This window comes from Phalaenopsis equestris, unplaced genomic scaffold (assembly GCF_001263595.1).
Source record: "Phalaenopsis equestris unplaced genomic scaffold, ASM126359v1 Scaffold000720, whole genome shotgun sequence".
NCBI lineage: Eukaryota > Viridiplantae > Streptophyta > Magnoliopsida > Asparagales > Orchidaceae > Phalaenopsis > Phalaenopsis equestris.
In genome coordinates this window covers 59428-76677 of record NW_018165160.1, presented here as the reverse complement: position 1 = coordinate 76677, position 17250 = coordinate 59428, and the positions used below count along the sequence as shown (strand labels likewise).

The following is a 17250-nucleotide window of genomic DNA, read 5'->3' as shown; positions in this document are numbered from 1 at the left end:
AAAATGTCATCAATGAAATTTAGAACCCTTTATACGTAGATGAGTTTAACAGAGTATTGAAATAAATAAGTAATTTTATTAGCGTGTTTAACTAATTATTTCAATGAATTATATGACTCATTCCATTCAATAGAATTTGATGAGACCATATTGAGGATTAATTCATAATAGTCGATAGTGCAAGAACCAAAAAAAATGAGGATATAAGAGCAAGTAATTTTTGTGAATATAAGCGCTTTTTATAAGTGTCAATAAAATGAAATTTTCATTTGTATTTGTAAAAAAGAAATGGATTGATTCATGTGAAAGCTTTACTTCTTTGTATTGCATAGTCTATTTAAAGTTTTCAAAATATTTTACAAGTTATATGTATTCATTATTTTTTGCGTTGGCTCAAACAAAACAAGCTTATCTCATTTTAATTTTCAATCTAACTACTTTTGATTTTCGAGCATGACTGATCAAATAGCTCAATTTGAACATGCTCTTCTCAATTTATGGACGAGCTTGCTTGGAATTAATTATGATGGGACCACAAACCAATTTCTATCTAATCAAATCCTTCAAGATAAAAAGCTAGCTCTAATTGTTTAAAGCCTTACATATGGCCAAGGGTAAGCAAAAAAAGAACATACACACGCAAGAATTTCAGAAAAATAAGCTAATTGCGTTGCATTGAATTTTTGAATGGTTTAACACTCCTTTCCGACACAAGAAATCATTTCTGCAAAATGAAAAAATAAAATAAAAAAACACCCTAATTCACCAAATAATTAAAGGAGATTATAGCATACATTCTTTTTTTATATAGTTATTTACAATTTGCTGCTGCAACTTTAAGAGAGGCATCTGTCTGCGGCGGCATAGCCATATCATTGACAACCACTTCGTTGAGGTCGACTTTCCCATTCATCTTCTTCTCAGCAATTTGTCTTTTAGTTGATTTATAATATACGGCATGCAATACTAACTGAGTTATGGAAAACAGCAGACCCAATGTATTCGGAATCTGTAAAACACAAAATAATATTGGTCAGAGTAATTAATTAATAATTTTTTTTAAAATTATGAATATGTGCAGTATTTGTGGCTTCAAAATTTATATGAAGTGAGATTATTTGAGCAAGACCATATATATATTTATGGCTCATTTTGTTCCCATAAGATACAATGAAATGTCTGTAATTTTTCCTTGTATATTTATATTTGACCAATCTATAAATGTTAATTATTTAAAAATAACTTTTTTTTGCAATTTTTGAAGAATATTATCACCCTTTATTCAGCATATTTTGTTACAATGACTATTCTTAATTAATGAAAATCGTGTAGCGATTTTATTTAAAAAACAAACAAAACAAAAACAATTAGTTGTACAACATAATTATGGCTACAATTAAGAATGATATGTTACTAAGAATGTTTTTTATGTTCTGATTCTCATTACATAGTTTCTATTTGATTGTATAAGTGTTCGTATTAGAGCACTGATTTTGTATGTTTGGATTGTATGGCATTTCTTTTTAGTGCTCGTATTTTGATTCTCATTACATAGTTCCCATTCTCATTACATAGCTCCTATTTGAATGTATTAGCATTTTATTATTGAAATTTATAAGCTCTTCAATTGCTTCTATTATGTGAAGTTGATTTATACGAAGATATTTCAAGAATTCACATAAATTTTTTATTGTGTGTGCGTGTGAGTACAAATATGTGAAGGCAACTTGTGCAATTTTTTTTGAATCATTTCACTAAGAAAAAGTTTATCATCTTATTTTGAATATAGCTAGTTATGTAATATTCTTCTTAAATTTAAGAAATAAAGGAGAGAAGTTTAATTACTGTAATGTAAATATCAAAGCGGATGAGGGCGTAAATTGTCCAACAGAGCCCATTAAAAAATGATGCAACTGATATGGATAGCGGCATATATTCCACGCTCTTTGTTTGTATCACCATTTTCGTCGGATTGTATGGCATTTATTTTATTGTTAGAATTTTTATTTTTTATGTATTTAGTTTTAACATCTCGCTTTTAAAATTGTAATAGTTTTTTTTTCTTATAAATTCTATTTATTCAAAAAATTTTAAGAAATCATTAAAAACAATTTTTTTTTTCAGTTAAAGATTTATGATTAAAATTACTTTTTTTACTTTACAAAAATCACTAAGTTGATTTATACGAAGATATTTCAAGAATTCACATAAATATTTTATTGTGTGTGCGTGTGAGTACAAATATGTGAAGGCGACTTGTGCAATTTTTTTTTGAATCATGCATGGCTCATCATTTCACTAAGAAAAAGTTTGTCATCTTAATTTGAATATAGCTAGTTATGTAATATTCTTCTTAAATTTAAGAAATAAAGGAGAGAAGTTTAATTACTGTAATGTAAATATCAAAGCGGATGAGGGCGTAAATTGTCCAACAGAGCCCATTAAAAAATGATGCAACTGATATGGATAGCGGCATATATTCCACGCTCTTTGTTTGTATCACCATTTTCTGCATCATAACATATGAAAACACACATCAAAGACTTGTGCACATAGATACAACTATCATGTGTATATATACGAGAATTGTTTCACATACCATAACAGAGAGTGGTGCGAGATACATCATGATGCAAAATATGACACAGAGAATACCAACGATGAGGGAGCGGCGGTCATGCGTGTGGAAGCATGTAAGAACCACAACAACTACAATGGCAACAAAGGTCATGTCTCCAAGGAAGAGCAATAATGCCTTAGTCCGCTTTGGCCCAGTAGAGAATACAAGGTAAAGGATGACATAACAAAGTTCAATTAAGGTTCCAACACTATTGATGGTAAGAACAAGGGTGCTATTTGGGTGCACAATGGGTAAACCAAAGACCATCCATAGCATGCAATTTAGAAGTGTGGCTGCATATGGTATAACTGAGAATTCTTCTACAGATTTCTTCTTACATATCCTGATAAATATTGGCCTAAACAGCAAAACAGAAATTACATTAAATATATAATTTCTGTAATTAATTTAAGTTACAAAAGACAATGCATAAAACAGAGTAGTATTTCATTCGAAGTTTACTCGGAAAATTTAAATTATTTTTTCTGGTTAAGATGAACAAGTACAAAATTCTCAAAATTAGAGGATGCCATGACTTACAATGGGGATAAGAAGAGGCCTAATGCGATAACGTTGCCAGCGATTCCAACGACAGTTCGAATTAGATCCGCAGAAACCATGACTCTATATATTACCAGAACTGAAATAAATCGAATATGTGAGAGAGAGAGAAAGAGAAGCTATTTGTAGAAAGTGAGAAGGGTTTATGAGCTGAAGATGTAGAGAATGGAAGCATATTTAAATAGGATGTATTTTGTTTTAAGGTTGGAGAGAATGGAACTCGTTCCTCATATTTTAATAATTTGTAAGACAATTTAAACTAGTAGTTAAATTATTTTTTTTATGGTGCATAGTTTTCATAGGTCTTTGGAGCAGGGCTGAGTTTGATCTGATTGCTATATTTTATATTTTAAAAGAAAATTTAATATTTTTTTAACCTTACAAAACAGATAATAAATAACGTGTTAAGTCCGCATATTTATGAATTGAAATAATCGTAGTTGTTAAGTATAAAAAAGGATTAATAATAGCCTGAATTTCTACCGGATCAGAGAAGTCTTTTAATCACCATCATCTGATTGTGGCAAATCGTGGGTTGGATAACTCCTTTCTACGAGAAATTAATCAGTCGAAAAATCGAAACTCTAAATTAGATGATAAAAAATTTTCCTCCTTTGTTTTCTTGATTGAAAAAATTATTTTTAATGTGATTTTCCATTTAAAAGTATTTACTATAAAATAAAATCTTAAATTAATTTTTTTAATGTTGAGGTTGAATGGACCTTTTTCCAACTAATTATCGATTTTATGTTTTTTTTTTTTTTTTTGAGGAAAAAAAGAGATGAGAACAACAACTTAATAATAATGATAATAATTTGTATATAAAAAACGTGAACAATCGATTCTCGAGAAAAATCAATGAGTCACACAATAAAGACACCAAAGAACTGCACCGACACAATAGAAAGATATAGTTTGTTGGCATCAGTTTTTTATGTCATAAATGTAAGATGTTTTCTTTAATGTTACAGCATATTTTGTACATATGAAGGTCCTCATGACTCATGATACCCATTCGAGCTATGTGGTATGTTCTTAGGGCATAAAGCCAAAGTTTGATCTCGGCAAGCCTTCACCCAAGGCTAGGCACACACGAGCCCCACGAATACCCTAATATAATAGTGCACATTCTTGAAACTCAATTTATCGTATTGTATAAATAATCCTAATTTTTGGCTTTTGTCATGGCTTGTGGCTAGCCAAGCTCTTTGTTTGCGCATTTGGTGTGTTTGCTAAGTTTAAAAAAAGTGCACTAGTATATTAAAACAGTTTTCAGGGAGCCATGTCCAATAAAGGAGGAGTGTAATGATTTAAGTTAACTTCCTTTTTATAGATAATGCTAAGCTTCCTTTTGTCGGGCATGATTCACAACATTTGCAAGCATATGTATAATTCTTGCTAACCCTTTTGTGTTGCAAGTCGAGTCTTTTGTAGACTTTTATGTGTACTTTTGTTAATAGTCTTTAGGAGAGTTTGTATAAAAAAAAGGTATGAGTACGGATTCCATGGCTCTTGATGTGCAGAACCACGTAAAGATGATAAGGAGTTACACTTGTGTCTCGTACCTTAATTCATATTTTATATTGATGTACATACTTAGGGTAAAGCTTGTGTTTGGGGAGCCTTGCCGCCTTTTGTCTTTTTGAGATATGTTGCAGACTTAGCAGCACTCAGCCTGTTATCATTATTTATATTTATGTAGTTTGCATTATATTTACACCAAAATTAGAATTCTTGATTTCATTGATTGTGTTTTTTTTTGTGGGAATTGATGGCTGATGCAATCGCACGCTTTGACCAATCGTTGTCAGGTCGCTGTCATTGTTGGGTGGAGTCATCAGTTTATTTACCATCATATAGCCTCTCTCTCCCAATAACTCTCTCTCTCTGATCGTGTGGATGATTTAAAGAGAGAAGAGTTTGGAGGGCTAAGGCGTAAATTGACGGGAACAAGTAAAATAAACACGTGGGGAAACTTTCGTGAGGTGGACTTTGCGTAAATAGCTCAAGAGTGTACATCCGAGGAAAGATCATCTTAAAACACTTCAGAGGTAACTAGCATAGAAGATCTAACAAAAACAAACCAATGACCATAGATTCAGGTTATTATACCTATTATGGGGTTCACTTCTTCCTCTAAAGGCAAGCCCTTATAGATAATTACAACTTAAACTATTTTGGTTGCATAAGAAAATTCTTGATTAAGGTTTTAACTTGTCCTCAGGAAGTTCAAATGTTCTTGTTTTCAAGGAAGGAGTTTAAAGTCCTATCCTAAGGGTACCGGATGCCTGAAGGCTCAGAAAACCCTATCAAGATCACAAACAGTCTTATGATTTTTTGTTGATGTCAAAAACTTAGTTGAGGTTTATCCTCTAATTTGAGTTTGAATGTTCATCCCTACAACACAGAGTTAGTACACGCTATAAACATGTAATGTAAGTCAAACTAATGTCTTGTTTTTATTTTCAGCAACCCTTCAAAATAGAGTTAGCATAAAGTATTTTTTTATTAGATGATTTAATGTGTTTTTACTTTTGTATATGAGACAACCCGGTTTAGATGCGAATGGCTTTCCATCATTCTGGGGTTGTCGAGTTCCCTGATCTACTTAGTCTGAGAGGTGGTCAAACCTACTCTGACCAAAAGATTCCAATCAGCAACCATTAGTTGTGTCATCCATAAGATGTTCATAGACCCAGGTAGTAGAGTTAAAGTTGTGTTCAGTGATCTTTCTTTATTAGAGTTTCATTTAAGTTTTAATGTCTTTTTCAAATTTTAGATGTTGTAAAGTTTAGATTGCTTAAGACTTATTTTTTTATTAGATTTTTTTGTCATTTTGTCGTTTAGTTTTGATGTTTGGAATGACCCAGCCTTGTCCCATGGTTCCGTCATCCCGAGGTCGTTGGGGTTTGCAATTTGATTTGTGACAAGTGACAAGTGACTAGAAGATATCTTATTAGCAACTCTAGGCTTCCTCCACCAAAATACCTTCTCATACTAGGTTGCATTCTATTGTTAACTATTAAGTTTTAATGGCTTTTAAGGTGGATTTTATGTTATGTCTTTTATGTCTGTTTATTTGTAACTTGGCCAAAATTTCCAAAATTTCTCTCAATTGAGACTAAGTGTGCTTTTGCTCTTCGATAAGAAGTCAAACACTCCTTAACCTCATGTCACCTTGATCTGAGTTAAGCTTAGATTAGTTTGAGTTAGGTCAGAGTGATTCAAAGTGAGCCTCTGGCCAGTTTGAGTTTACTTGGGTTTAGCTTGGATAAACTTCAAATTCTTTTAAGTCCACCTGAATTTAGCAGGTTGAACCAGGTTGACATAGTTTGACCGGGCTCAGGCCAAGCCTGATTAATTTGGTATAACTCAGGGTAGGACTAAGTTGAACCAAATCAGGCTGAGTTAACTTTGCGTTATCTCAAGTTAAGCTAGGTTGATTTGAGTTAAGCCTTATGAGTTGGCTCAAATCTTATTCAGGTTAGACTTGGTTGAAGTAAGCTAATTTAGAATTTATTCATCCTTTAATTGAATTAAGTCCAAGTTAACTTAGACTTGAGTAAATATTTAACTAAACTCGATTCGAGCCTAAGTTATGTCCAAAGTAAAGCTCTTGATTGGGTCATATTGAATCAAGATAATCAAGTCATTTTGGGCTAACCGTAGTTAGGTCAGATTGACCCAATGGTTTAAAATGATTTGGGTTTACCTTAGTTAGTTTGGGTTAAACCAGTGGTTTAGTTGAATCGGGTTAACTTTAGTTAGGTCAGTTTGACTTGGTGCTTTAATTGATTTGGGTTTACTCATGTTAGGTTGACATGACCCGGAGATTTAGTTAATTAGGATTAACTCTATAATTCAGCTGATTTGGTAAAGTCTATTTTAGGTTGGACCTAGGCTTGTTAGAGTTGAACTAATTATAATTTAGGTTAGATCTAGTAGGGTTGTTATTAGACTAGGTTTATCTTAGGTTAGACCTAGTAGAATTTTGGTTAGAATAGGTATAGGTTAGGCTAGACCTGGTAGGGTTCAAATTGAGCTAGGTCTAAGTTAACTTATACTAAATAGGGGTGTGATGTGTGTTAGGTCTAGGATGAGTTAGTCTCAGAACGATTTTGGTCAAACTACGTCGAGGTTAGGTTAGAGCTAATATGGTTTAGTGCGCATTAGGTCTAGTTTTGGTTAGACCTAAGATGGTTCAGGCTAAGTTGAAGTTTGAGTTAGACCTATTACGATTCAGATTGAATTAGATCTAAATTAGGTTAGACCTAGTAGGTTTCAAATGTGTCTGTCGGCACTATTTTGGGTTGTGAAGTTGCCCATTGGAAGCCGGTCGGCCGCCGAAATTGAAATCCCGTTTCCCGCTTCGGAAAGATATTTAATTTATATATATATACCATATCTTTTTTAGTTTAAATGAAAGAGCACTATACTTCAAACCTTGTATCTATCCTGAAAGATAAACACAAGACTTGAGGGTGAGGCTCGATCAAATAAACTAAGAAATATATGACATCTGTTTGGTCTGCAAAAATCATTTTATTTGCTGACAAGTTCCCTTATTTAATACAAAGAATTAAATAGGGTTCATATTAAGTTGGGTCCATAAAATCTTCTAATAAGGGCAAACCCTTATAGTTAATTACATCTTATACAACTAAAGTCACCTAAGAAAACTCTCGATAAAAATCAAGGAATATTATCATCAAAGAGGTCAAAAGGATAGGACATTTCAACGAGATTGGACAAAGAGGTGTGAAAGGGGAATGACTTAAATTTGGAACATTTATTGTAGAATCCAAAGGAGGAAGAACTAAGGGATGTCACAGGTCCTGAGGAGAATCTTTGTGACTTCCTAAGCTATCCTAATGTTTGGCTTCCGTTTTGAAGAGAAATTTCTTAAATATTTTTGTGTGCCAGATTTATTAATTAGGGCTTACACTTATGTGAAAAAATCACAAAAATAGTATGGAAGATGTGAGGATTTAGGTCGTGACAAACGACAACTTTGAAATCCTAAGATAAGTTAAGGCTTATATTGTACAGCAGAGCTATACAAGGCTCTAAAGATAAATTGAGAATTTTTTTTTAATAAGCAAACAACCTTGAAATTTTATGGCTTGTTGTCTAATTTTAAAGAAAGATATGTTGTTGTAGATTCTCTTGCTGTTGAAGATGGTCATGCTGCCCACAATGCTAGCTCCAAGCTCCTCACCACGACGAGTTTAAGTTTTCTAATGTGTCAAGTTATGATGTCAAATCAAAAGTTCCAATAGTTATGGTTCTTTAAGTATTATGAGGCATATTAAAGTTGATTAGAGTGACACTAGTTAGGATCCTGCGGTTCCCTCATTTCGGTATCACTACTTTCTATCGGATTTAGTAGTCCAAATGAATTTACTAAACTCAACCCAATACTTTCTATCAGATTCAGTAGTCCAAATGAATTTACTAAACTCAACCCAATAAGTTTCATTCATTCATTTAGACCGTCGGAAGTCTCGTTAGCAACCTTAGGTTACCTCCTCCCGAGGGATTCCCGGCCTGATCATTTGATAGAAACATGTTAATTTAGTTACAATTGTTATTTTGTGATGTTTGTGATTAATTTTTGAGTTGTCATATATTTTGAATGTTGTGGCAGTGAATTTTATCTTGATTGATTTTAGTTTTGGTTTTGGTTTTAATTGTGCGGCTATCCTAACAGTTTTAGTTTTCTTTCAAGGAGACATCACTGTTTAACATGCAAGCTCGAAACAATAAGCACAGAATGGTAAATGCATTAATTTAAAAGCATACTTGTCGATTATTCTCGTTCCACCACCTGAAAGGTTAATATTTGTGAGGCAAGTATATAATTTTGCTGAAGATTTAATTACAAAAGTAGATGAAAGTTTAGCTACCAAACCCCATAGTTACCAAACCCCAAGTTATGACTTTATTGAATCTCAGAAGAACCTAGTAGATGATTCTAGAACAAAATATGACAAGTCCAATTTGCTCTTGAGAATGTCCATTAGATTTCAAAAATTTTTGAGGCATGATTTTGGGCCATTTTGAAGATCTCTTGAAATATTCTGAGTTCATTTTGAACTTATCATATTTTTCCATTAGTCATCTAAGGTCAAAGATTGACTACTTCGTTGCTTAGTGAAACTTGACAATTTAATTTTCACAAGGATAGGATACTCAGTTAATCAATTGATGTTTCATTTAAAGGTTATGTGAGTTGGTGCCTTTAAGGCAAGTTTAGGTCATTTAAAGATTGTGGTGCCCACAATTAAGGTTAAGCTTGTAGTGTTTGAATATGTTAATCACCAATCATGTTACCTTCTAAATTTGATCAACTGACTTTAGACATCGAGCCTAGGTCACTACTAAGCCTTTGACAATCTTGACAGGTGGAATTGTGACTATCAAGATTTTGATTTAAGTGATATGCATTGTTATCAAATAATCAAATCATCCTCAACTTTGGGATTAAGAAAAGTAAACTAACATCTTTTCTAGCTTAAGGTCGTCACTTAAGAATCATTTGATCTTAATTGATTTCCAAGTCAAGAAGATTAGGGGATTATGATGTTGTTGATGTTATACAAGGGTGGTGAGTGAGTTTCTTCCTTTTAATCTCATTGTATTTCAATCATGCAAGCATGTTTATTAAGATTAAAATTACACATTTTTCCTTGGTTGATCCTAAATTTTAATTAAGGCACCAAAGTCCAAAATGACTATTTTGACCTTGGGGCACTTCACCTCATAACTCATTAAACACAACTCAAATGACCTTGAGGGTTTAGAGTGTCATATCGATGAGGTAATTATAATGTTAGAGGAGAATATGTGGACTTCTCAAAGTTTAATTTAATTTAAATATTCATTTAAACCCATAAAATAAGCTTTTTTTTAATTGATTTATTTAACTTTCCAAGATAAAGTTTTTATTTATGTGAAAATTATTAGAGATTTCCCTAGGTTAGAGAAGTACTTAGAAAAAATTTCATGAACTTTTTGAATTAATTAATTATAATTAATTTAATGGAAAAATAAGGAAAATCCACTTTTAAGCATTTAAAATTTATTTTTAACTTTGGAAAATTAAGAAAAATATTTTTAATGAGTTCCAAGTGATCAGAGAGCAATTAGACACATTTTGAAATATTTTGATATTTTTGAGATTTTTAATTATTTTAAAATTCAAAATAAAGATCAAAATTTAAGTATTTTTTAAAAAAACTAATTTTTATTTTTTTCAAGTGCCTCTGATCACAAGGAACTCAGATAAAGATCAAAATTTAAGTATTTTTTAAAAAAACTAATTTTTATTTTTTTCAAGTGCCTCTGATCACAAGGAACTCAGACAACCACTTTTCATAATTTTTCCAAGTGTATTTAATTTAATATAAGTTTTTTTATATTAAAATACAAGATTCTTTAGAAAATCAACTTTAATACTCAAACCTAATCAAATAATTTTCAAATTTTTACACTGGATAATCATGTACTTCACGAACAATGTTAGATTGGTTTTGTCAATTTTTTATAAGTATATAATTTACAAAAAAAAACACAAAAATATTTACATTAAATTAAGTATAGAAACTTACAAGATAATTCAAGATATCATGTTTTTTTCCTAAACTTCTCTGACCATAGGAAACCTACTACAATTATTCTCATAATTTTCTAAATGATATTTTGATTTGTATAATTTAAAATAAGCTAAAATGGCCACCTTAGCTTGATAATTAGGGCTAGAAGCATAGAGATTCTCTCTAACCTTATAAAAATCAGAGAACGTCTCCTCTATGATGAGGATTAAGCCTTAAAAAATTCAAGCCATGTTGAACAATGTCTGATCATAATGAATTAAGATACTCCAGAGGGTATTTAATTCATTAAAAATTAGGGAAAAAGAAAAAAAAATTTATTTTTAGTCCACAATATTTTCCTTTGTTCAGTGAGCAATAGGGTATTTTTTTTTATTTTTATGATTTTTCTAGATGATGATATGGATTTTTTAAGTTTATGCATTTAAAATAATTCAAAAATCTCTATTTTTCTACTTATCTAGCGTAGTGCCAACTCAACCTACGACAACTTCAAACTCACACGCGGCGCGCTCCCATTCATCACCGCCATTCACCTCAACTGCCACGCGGCCTGTGGTTCACGCACTAAGAGTCTGTCTGGCTCAATCTCCTCCGTCCATTGGATACACGTGCGATCGGACGGCCTCCGGTCATCGTCCCCTCAAGTGACCTAACCTGTGAACAATTCACACTAAAACCATAAGAACTTCGTCTAGACTCAACCAAATTGGATGGAGTTTGTTTCTAAATCTTCATCTACTCAAGATAAACCTATCTATACGGTATGAAATACAATAAATATGTATAATGAATAAAAAAAAGCTCAGATTATGGTTGAGGTTCAATACCTTTGTCTGAGAGGGGAGCCCTCAATCAGATGGTTGTGGTAGCTTTGATTGGGTCCAACAAACCTCCGAATGAAGTTTTTTGTCCTATGAATTGTCTATATATGTTTTTGATCAAACACGATTTCTAGTATTGGTCTAGATCTAGCTTAGAGGCTATTTCAAAGGGGGCTTTGATGGGGAATCAACTTCTTTCACTGTGGAGATGGTGTGTGCACAATTAATTGAATTTTGATCACTGTGGTGGAGTGAAGAGATCTGTCCTGGTTTTAGGACAAATTTTAGTGAAGAAACTGGAGAAATTGACTCTATGGAGTGTCTATTAGTGGTTGAGAGCAAGGGGATTGCACTTGGGGTGGTGTGGAGAGGGTGGGATGGTTTGGAGAGGCTCTGGTGAGGTTTTGAAAGAGTTTCCCCAAGGTTTCAAGCAGTCTTTTCCTTGGCCATGGAGAGGTCAATTTAAAGCCATGGCTTCCTGTTTGAGCTTATGGCTTAGAGTTGGGTGCTAAAGCATGCTGAGGTGGAGGGAAGAATGTCTCAAGCATCTAATTAGCGTGAGCTAAGTTAGGGGGTTTAATTTTGGGTTTTTGCCAATGGGGGCATTTTTGGGCTGGCTATTTCCGACGGCTAAAGTGGTGGCTGGCTAGAGTCTGGTCACCTCTGAGCTTAGGGATGTCAGGGGGTGGCTAATTATGATTAACTTCTAAGGGTAGGCAATGATTGCAAAGATATTTCAAGTTTAGGCCAAATATGGGGTGAAATCCCTTAAATCAAGGGACCATTGGTCCATATCTCACCTTGGCTAGTTTAGGTGGGTCTAGCGTGGTCCATAGGTTGTATTTGGTGGCTAGAGTGGTCCTTGGTTGGCCAATTTAGTTTGGTTGGGTCAAATTTGGTGTATGGGTTCATTTGGGTCAAATTGGCTTGGAGTTGAATTTAGGTTAGGCTAGCCATGACATTGAGCTCAATTGATTGATTAATATTGTGTAGATGATTGTCATGAGGAGTTTAGAAAAGACTTGGAGTGATTTGAAGTTGATTTGGAGGTTCAATTTGAGGGATTGTGGGCATTTGGTCAATTTGGGGGTGTTTGGTTAAACTTTTCTTTCAGTTGGGTTAGGTTCAAATTGATGGTTTAAAATGGTCTATAGGAATGTCATAAAGAGTTTTCAACATCAATTGGGTGTTAATTTTGGGGTTATGGCATTCAATTTAGTGGAATTTGGGGACATAGCCAGTTTGGGGAAAATTTGGGGATTTTGAATGTGGGTTAAAATTGAGGCTTGACCAAGGCCAATTGAAGGTTAACTTTGATGTGTAGGATTGTTTTGAAGAGTTTAGGATTCAAATTGGGGCAAATTGAGTATGCTATGAGGTTCAATTAGGTTAGGTTAGGTCATAGGGCCAAAGTTGGGCATTTTGATTTGGATCAAAATTGAGTTCAAAGAATGGGTCAATTAGTCTTGGATTTAGTTTTAATTGATCATATAAAAGATAAATTTCAGTTTAGGATTGAAATTGAGGGGAATTGAGGCCAAATTGATGGGCATTTGAGGTGAATTTGGGGAAATTTGGCCTTTAAAGGTAATTTTGGGGTTTTGGTCAAAATAGTCAAATTTATCAAATTAAGTTCAATTAAAAGGTCCAAATTGGTTGTGGGGACATTTGAAGTGCTTTTGGATGTTTTGGGAAAGTTTGGTGTGCCAAGGGTATTTTTAGTAATTTTGGCAAATTTAAGGGTATTTTGGTAATTTTTGGTAATTTTTGGTGGTTTTGGGCAATTTGGGTAATTGTAAATGGTTTGAAATAATTTTTGAATAAATTTGGGTATTTTGAATGAAATTGGGAATTTTGGCCAAATTTAGGGTTTGCGGGTGTTTAGGTAATTTGGGTGGATTTAGGGGAAAAAGCCCAAGTTAGATAATTTGGTAGAATTGGGGTGTCAACGAGTATGTATGAGCTATGGACCAATGAAATCCCCATTTGGGCCCTCTATGTACTTGTCTTAGCTAAACCCTAGCTTATGGGATATTATTAGATAGTGGGTCTAGGGGACCATCTACATGAGTCTCCCAAAGAATAAAATGATCAAAGTTAACAATTTTGGATGTCGTGTTCCATTCAAGGGGGTCTTATAAAAATTTCGAGGATTGAGAATAGAATTTTGTGTTCCACTCAAGGGGTTCTTATGCGAATCTCAAGGATTGAGAATAGGATGTCGTGTTCCATTCAAGGGGGTCTTATACCAATCTCAAGGATTAACAAGAGGATGTCGTGTTCCACTTAAGGGGGTCTTATACCAATCTCAAGGATTGAGAACAGGATGTCGTGTTCCATTCAAGGGGGCCTTATACCAATCTCGAGGATTAAGAATAGGATGTTGTGTTCCATTTAAAGGGGCCTTATACCAATCTTGAAGATATAGGTAGCAAATCGGATGCCTTACTCCATTTGAGGTGGTCTTAAACCGATCTCGTGGAATGAGAATAGAATGTCGTGTTCCATTTAAGGGGGGTTTACACCTATCTCAAAGATATGCGCCACATTAGGGAGGAAAGCTCTGGGACTCATATCCAACCCAAATGGGTAGTGGGAAAAGAATTAGCATCTTGGTACTGTCACTGAGAATAGTATGAAAAGAGTGTGGAAAAATTTGTGGTGTTTAACTCATATATATGTATCATGTGAAGATAGGTATTGGTGAGAAAAATTTGTAAAATTTTGTAGGATTTTGAGCAGAATGTGAGATTCCATGGGGATTATGAAGAGAGTTAGTGTAGAAAAGGATAGTTGTGTTGTGCGAGCAAAGAGTAGAAACCTCGAAATCGAAAGAATCAACTCAACAGATTTAATTTCTTTGCTTGTTGTTTTTATGAAATTTAATTATTACAATGTATTTTCAAAATTTAATTTTTGTTGGTTGATTTTTCAAAAAAGCATTTTGTTTGAATTTTATTATTATCAAGATTTTATCGTTGTGTTCCTTGCTCATTTTAATTCGGAACCAATGCATGGTTCTGTGGCTCTTTATCCATCGCACAAAAGGGTAATTAAGCAAACAGAATAAATTCTGAAAGAAATTTTATTAATCTGCTTCAAACAGGTGTTACAGATTGAACATAGGCTAAAACATCAAAAAGTATAATATGTTGAGTGCATCAAAAGTACATCTGAGAACATCTCATGCTAGGTATATATCACAAGCTGCGCATATCTGATACATATATCATCATATCGGTTGTGTCAAAATGCATTACAGAAAGGCATCCACTGACTATCCTTCCTCAGTGGGGTGAGCTCCCGATCGAGCTGACCTACTAAGCCACGCTTCAGGACAAGAGTTCACTTTGCATGTACTTAGAGGTACAACCCTTTCATAGCTCGTAAGGGTGTAGCAAGTTATAGAAACCCTGCGGTGTCGTACCCCTGGAATGCAGTGTTTGGCAAGGATGCTACAATTCCTTTAAGAATCAGTACTGAACCCACTGGTAGCAAAATCTCCACGGATCCTCTGAACTCACCGGGGCTAATGACATCTGTTTTTTTCCCAAATAGAATATTGCTCTTACTCATGAACTAGACTGTGCAAAAAGGTCTCACAAAATCATGATGGTCTATATGTTAGGGAATGCAATCGCGTTCATCGTAGATATTGATTATGCAGCTGTTAGGAATGCAATCGGCTGAAAATATGCTCCACCAAACCATCCTCTTGATCATCTACTTTATCATAGGAGGTAACTGATCCACCTCATCATGTCTTAAAATCCCTGAGGGATTTCTTTGTATATCCTTAGTAAAGTTATAAGAGCAACCACATTGTATGGTGATTCTGCCTTTCCACGTATCCCTTTTCGTGGTTCAGAATAAGTTCTTTCCATCAGAAGACTAGCTAAACCCCTATCTCTTAGGTTGAATATATAGTCGAGAATGCTTCTTTTGTTGCTTTCAGAGAAGACTCTGGTGTACAACTCCAAACCTTCTAGTATATTGACGAATCTTCCTTAAACTTCCTCATAAAATTCAAATCCCTTTTTCTTTACTTTACTCATTTTGTAGTATTCTGCCATGGTGACGATTTACGGCTGTTGAGGACGCTCCCTCATTTCAATATCAACAAGAATCCATGCTGGTGTTGTCTCTGTATCCAGCGGAATATATGATTCCCCCATTAAGTGATCGGTGATCTGAAATCCATCATTGGTGAATGTGTACTCCGCCAAAGTACTATAAAGCTCTAGGTGGAGGACAATACAGTCCAGGCATTCCACAAACACCCCTGTAGCTAGTATCCATGTGGGAATCTCAACATTGCATGTTGGGCAACCTGCACAAAGATCATCTGCAACTTCTGGTATCGTCGGCTCTGCAGTGAACACGAACTCATCTTTTATGGCAGGTGATACACCTAAAATATATAGTATTTTTAAATGCATTTTTATACTTATTTTGAAGATGTTGCGCTTTAATGGAAGGTATTTGTGTGTTTTTCTTTCAGGTACTAGTAAAAAGGTAACAAAATCTAAAAGGAGTGAAAATGGATCAAATTTGGAGCAAAGAGGTGAAAATTTTGCGAACGTGTTTTGGTGCCTAAATGCTAGATCCGGTGCTTAAGCGTTGTTTAAACAGGGAAGGTCGCGCCTAAGCGCCAGAAGCCCCACGCTTAAGTGCCAGAGGCAGTTATTTGACATTTTTCTTCATTTGGCCAAATTTTGAAGAGGTATTTGAGGCACCTTAAGTGGGTGGTTATGACCACTAAGAAGGAAAATGTTATTAAAAGACTTGTGAAAGGAGGCATCCGTACATCGAATTTAGATAAATTTTGAGGAGTTAGCAAGGCATCTCTTGGATATTTATAAAAGAAATAAGTTTTTACATTTGAAGTGGGTGCTTGAAGAGGGAGAGGGTTCTTAAAGAGGGAGAGAGTGTTGGAGTCCTGAGAAGAAGATCGTGGAGAATTTGTGGAGAGATTCAAGAACCACACAAAAATTACTTTTTCATTTTGTTTTTAGTTTTTTTTAGAGTTGAGAGTGTTGTAAAAGAGAAGAGATTCAAAGGAACTTCAAGAGTTTGGTGAAGAATTTGAGAAAAGTTTTTCTCTTTTATTTAAAACTATTTTTAGTTTTAATTGAGACTTCTTGTTGGTTTGATAATGATTTCTACATTTAAACTATAGTATGATTTTGTTTTCTCCATGTATTATGCGTAGTTTTCTTTATTGGAAACACCAAGCCCAAGAGCTCTTCCATGGTTTTAACCCAAAATTGGAACTCAATCTTGGTGAAGCTCTGCCAAATTGTTCCCAGACCTTCTATCAACCTTGAGAAGTTCATCCCCACCATTTTCCAACCCTCTTGTTCTCTGCTTAGCCTCAATTTTAAGCTTACAAATCAAGATAATTCACAGAAACACCACCAAGTCCACCAAAACTCCAAATTCAATGCTCCAAAAGTTACACAAGAGCTTAAGGAGAATTCCCCAATTAAAACCCCTCTCTCCTGAGCACCATAGCATAGTCCTAGAGCAAACCTGATCCAGCCTTCAATTGAAGTCATACTTAGGTCCAACACTTGAGCAAGAAAACACTTGGAGAAGGTTTGTAGACTCAAGGCAAAGCTCGTAAACCAAT

General features: G+C 34.1%; 1 protein-coding gene across 1 annotated transcript; it reads right to left on the bottom strand.

Annotated features, from left to right (window-relative positions):
• Positions 1-811: 811 nt before the first annotated feature.
• LOC110030456 (bidirectional sugar transporter SWEET4-like) lies at positions 812-3240 on the bottom strand. The gene is made up of 4 exons (XM_020733178.1): positions 3161-3240; positions 2600-2978; positions 2390-2509; positions 812-1009 (listed from the first exon to the last, which is right to left on the bottom strand). Exons 1-4 carry the CDS (start codon positions 3238-3240, stop codon positions 812-814), a joined length of 777 nt encoding a protein of 258 aa, XP_020588837.1.
• Positions 3241-17250: the final 14010 nt, after the last annotated feature.

Bases quoted from the DNA above. Each gene is read 5' to 3' on its own strand.
- LOC110030456 (XM_020733178.1), bottom strand. From the start codon at position 3,240: ATGGTTTCTGCGGATCTAATTCGAACTGTCGTTGGAATCGCTGGCAAC. The intron at 2,510-2,599 runs GTATGTGAAACA...GTTATGATGCAG, and splicing joins TCGCACCACTCTCTGTTATG to AAAATGGTGATACAAACAAA. The intron at 1,010-2,389 runs GTAATTAAACTT...TGTGTTTTACAG, and splicing joins GCTTTGATATTTACATTACA to ATTCCGAATACATTGGGTCT.